Genomic DNA, 3831 nt, shown 5'->3' on the forward strand with positions numbered 1-3831 from the left:
GTTATAGTGATTCTTTTGTACTCATGACAGGATAGATTTCATTTCATGTGATCCTTGTGCAGATCCTGAGTATTGTATATGATCTTTTGAGATATGAATAGAATTGTACATTGATGTTTTAAATTATAGAATTTTGTTGGACTGTTTGTTACTGATTGAAGACTATAGATAACTTTGGTAAGATTTCAAAATGGATAGATTGAATAATTCTTTTCAAGTTAGATCTTGGGGCGTGACAAATTTAGTGGTATCAGAGCCAGGTTATTGGAAGAATTGATTGTTACTAGAGTTATAGGATTTGATTGAGAGTTGGGTAGAATGGGTAGTTCAAGTGCATCATGTTGCATACATAGTTGCATGTATGTATCATTTATTCTAAACTGTGAAGGTGAAAAGTTAAATGGATAATCCAGAATCAAGTGTACCCAATGAGCAACACAGTGCAGCTCCAGTACCTTCAGAAAGTATGATGCAGTTGGTTACTTCTATAGCACATGTAATGGGAGATGCACAGAGTAAGTTGAGTGGAAGTAAAGAAGAAGAAGTAGATAAACATTTACAAATGTTTCATAAGTTGAAGCCTCCGTTGTTCAAAGGAGCTGTAGAACCTCAGATTGCAGAAGATTGGATAATGAGAATAGAAAAGATCTTTGATAGCATGCAGTGTCCGGAGAATCAAAATGTACATTTGGCTGTGTTTCTATTTGAAGGAGAAGCAGAGAGATGGTGGATTGGACAGCAGAGGGAGAAATTTCAGGGGAAGACAAATGCTGAGATCACTTGGGATGAGTTCACTACAGTGTTCCGAATGTGGTTTGTACCTCCGTCAGCCCAACGACAAATGCAAGAAGCTTTTATTAAGTTGGAGCAAGGACGCAAGACAGTGATGCAGTACGAGGCTGAGTTTACTGCACTTGCTAGGTACGCTTCTTATTTGATCCCTACTGCTGAGAAATAATGTTATAGATTTCTGCAAGGATTGAATAGAGAACTGAGACATCCGCTAGTACCGTTACGGATTCATGAGTTTTCTAAGTTGGTAAAGCGGGCCAGACTGATAGAGAATGATTTGGCAGCACTAGAATCAAGATATGAAGTTACCAAGAGGAGTAGAGATGAATCGAGTAGAGAAAGAGATAGAGACAAGAAAAGCAAGTATAGTGAGTCAAGGGGATCTGCATCAGTAGCATCTTCTGGCAGCTACAACGAGTGCATTCACTATGGTCGACGACATGCAGGTGAGTGCTATTTGTTGACAGGACAATGTTTTCGTTGTGGACAGCGAGTACATAGAGTAGCAGATTGTCCCCAGAAAGGATTTGGAGGAGGAAGAACTGATTCTGGCATAGGACGTACTGTAGGACAGAGGACTGTTGGCTCAAGAGCATATAGTGAAAGATAAACAAACAGGACAAATGATAGAGCTGTCAGTGATAATCAGAGGGAGACCATTGCACCACGACCTACTGCACCTACTCCAGTGATGCCACTTGTATACAATTTACAGCATTATGAAGATCAACGACAACTTGAAAGTTCTACTGGTAAGAAATTTATTTGACTTACTAATTGACATGACATTTCATGCATAGTAAATGATATGTGATTGAATGCACTGAATGACTGTATGGTTTTCGATGAGTTTTGATTTTGATTCGATTTTGAGTTTTGATTGGACGGATTTGTTTTATATCGATTTTGCATTCGATCCCTTAGGGGAAATGTCGAGGACGATATTTTTCTTAAGGTGGGTAGATTGTAAAACCCCTCCAAAGCTGATTTTTTTTAGTACAGTTAGTCCGTACGAACTGGCTTTAGTACGGGACGAACTGAAGAAATTGTGAATAATCTGTCAATTTCGTCTGGACGAACCTGGAAGGGTCGGGACGATCCGTCTGGACGAAATTTGTTCAGAGAGCAAGTCGTCTGGACGCTATTTAATTTCGTCTGGACGATATTTTCCCAGAGGGCAAATCGTCCCGGGACGAATTTTGGATCGTCCGGGACGATCAATGTTAATAAATATCCGATAGAGATATTTTGGAGATATTTTGAAGAGAGAAAAGGCAGAAGAGAGAAAAGGAAGGAAAGAGAAGAAGAAGCTTGGTTTTGGAGCCCGCGGAGCGCTTTTCGTCCGACGATGCAGTTGGAAGATTTGTTCGTCTTGCAGTAAGGACTCCGAATCCTATTTCTGTTTTCGAAGATTTAGAGTTTTGATATTTCTGTGCTCAGATTTATGTTTCCGTTACCGAAAAACACGTATAATTTTGTATTGACGAAAGTTTTACCGCACAACTTTTGATATGTTTCTGAGATGATAATTGTGCACGTTTGAGTATTTTCTGGAAGATTTTTACCGGATATTTTGAATTCTGCGATGTTTTAATTGAACTGCAATTTATCAGGATGTTGAAAAATGTTTTGTCAATACAATGAAAGTCTTATATTGTTGTTTTACATGTTCTGTGGTAATTTGGTAAAGTTCCGAATCTATGATTTCTGTGTAAATTCTGTATACTGCCGTTGTGCCGCCGATTTCTCGTACGACCTCTGATTTTTTGAATTGATGATTTAAATGATTGAATATGCATACGAATGTAAATATATGATTGAATTATTGTTATTGTTACTGAAAGACAAGTAAAGATTGGTTGAACCGTGGGTTGGAGACATGATACCTGTACAGGATGGTGGGCCGACGGGCTTTCCTTTAAATAAAGAGTTTGGTGTTATCCTCTACTGATCACGTGATTACTGAAGGGAGTCATAAGGAGATGAATACTGTGCCGACGGGCAAAGAGTGACGACTCTTTTTACTGAGCCAACGGATACAAGATACAAAATACAATATATAAGACTGAAAAACGCCTTAATAGCCAGTGATTGTACTTGTTCAGTAAGACTATTGTATTGAATTGCATGTGTACAGTACTGTTCTTATGATCTAATTATGATTTATTGATGGATTTATTGCTACTGTACGGATTTACTGTTAATGCATGATTTTACTGTTATAGCATTATTTTCATGTCACTGGACTGTTACTGATATTGAAATTGATACTATTGATTCACTGTACTGACGTTATGCACGTGATATACTGAGTAAGTGACATGTGATTCACTGCACAAGTGACATAGATTATTGGATTGCATGTGATGCACTGAGCACGTGATGTTGGGTAACTGAATTGCAAATGTACATTTTGATACGGTTTTACGGCATTGATTGATTCTAATTGTTTAAATGTTATTATGATTTATTGCCTGATTGACTGATTTCTATAGAGATTGACGTAAGCATTGATTTATTGAGCTTTACGGATCTTTGAACTGTTTATTGATTCTTCTACTGTGGATTTAGGAGTTTACTATTTCTTATTGATACTGTTTACGCATTGACTATTGTTACTATACTGATTACTGTTCATGCATTGATTTTCGTATCTGCATTGAATTAATGATCATGTGGAACTGACTGTTATGATTTGTGATTTGACTGATTGACATGCATATTGCTGCCGTACTGTGCTTTGATTTCAGTTATAGGTATTAGGTGACCTGCTGGGCTTTTTGAAGCTCATTATATGTGGTTAATATTTTCAGGTCAGGGCAAGGGAGCAGGAGATTGAGGTTGATCAGGAATCCTCAGGTTTTGTTCTTTTTGGTTATAGTGATTCTTTTGTACTCAGGACATGATAGATTTCATTTCATCTGATCCTTGTGCAGATCCTGAGTATTGTATATGATCTTTTGAGATATGAATAGAATTGTACATTGATATTTTAAATTATAGAATTTTGTTGGACTGTTTGTTACTGATTGAAGATTA

The 3831-nt window shown here is 37.4% G+C and overlaps 1 protein-coding gene across 1 annotated transcript; it reads left to right on the forward strand.

Moving 5' to 3' along the window:
• The first annotated feature begins 400 nt into the window (after positions 1 to 400).
• LOC110115127 lies at positions 401 to 3460 on the forward strand. The gene is made up of 4 exons (XM_020848263.2): positions 401 to 921; positions 967 to 1238; positions 3018 to 3075; positions 3364 to 3460. Exons 1-4 carry the CDS (start codon positions 401 to 403, stop codon positions 3458 to 3460), a joined length of 948 nt encoding a protein of 315 aa, XP_020703922.2.
• The last annotated feature ends 371 nt before the right edge of the window (positions 3461 to 3831 follow it).

The sequence above is a fragment of the Dendrobium catenatum genome, unplaced genomic scaffold (genome assembly GCF_001605985.2).
Source record: "Dendrobium catenatum unplaced genomic scaffold, ASM160598v2 original_scaffold_133295, whole genome shotgun sequence".
NCBI classification, from domain to species: Eukaryota; Viridiplantae; Streptophyta; class Magnoliopsida; order Asparagales; family Orchidaceae; genus Dendrobium; species Dendrobium catenatum.

What these genes read in the sequence shown, in the direction of transcription:
- LOC110115127 (XM_020848263.2), top strand. Translation starts at nt 401, where the DNA reads ATGGATAATCCAGAATCAAGTGTACCCAATGAGCAACACAGTGCAGCT. An exon ending in GAGTTTACTGCACTTGCTAG is followed by an intron (nt 922 to 966) that starts GTACGCTTCTTA and finishes ATAATGTTATAG; the next exon opens with ATTTCTGCAAGGATTGAATA. An exon ending in CTATGGTCGACGACATGCAG is followed by an intron (nt 1,239 to 3,017) that starts GTGAGTGCTATT and finishes TTACTGTTATAG; the next exon opens with CATTATTTTCATGTCACTGG.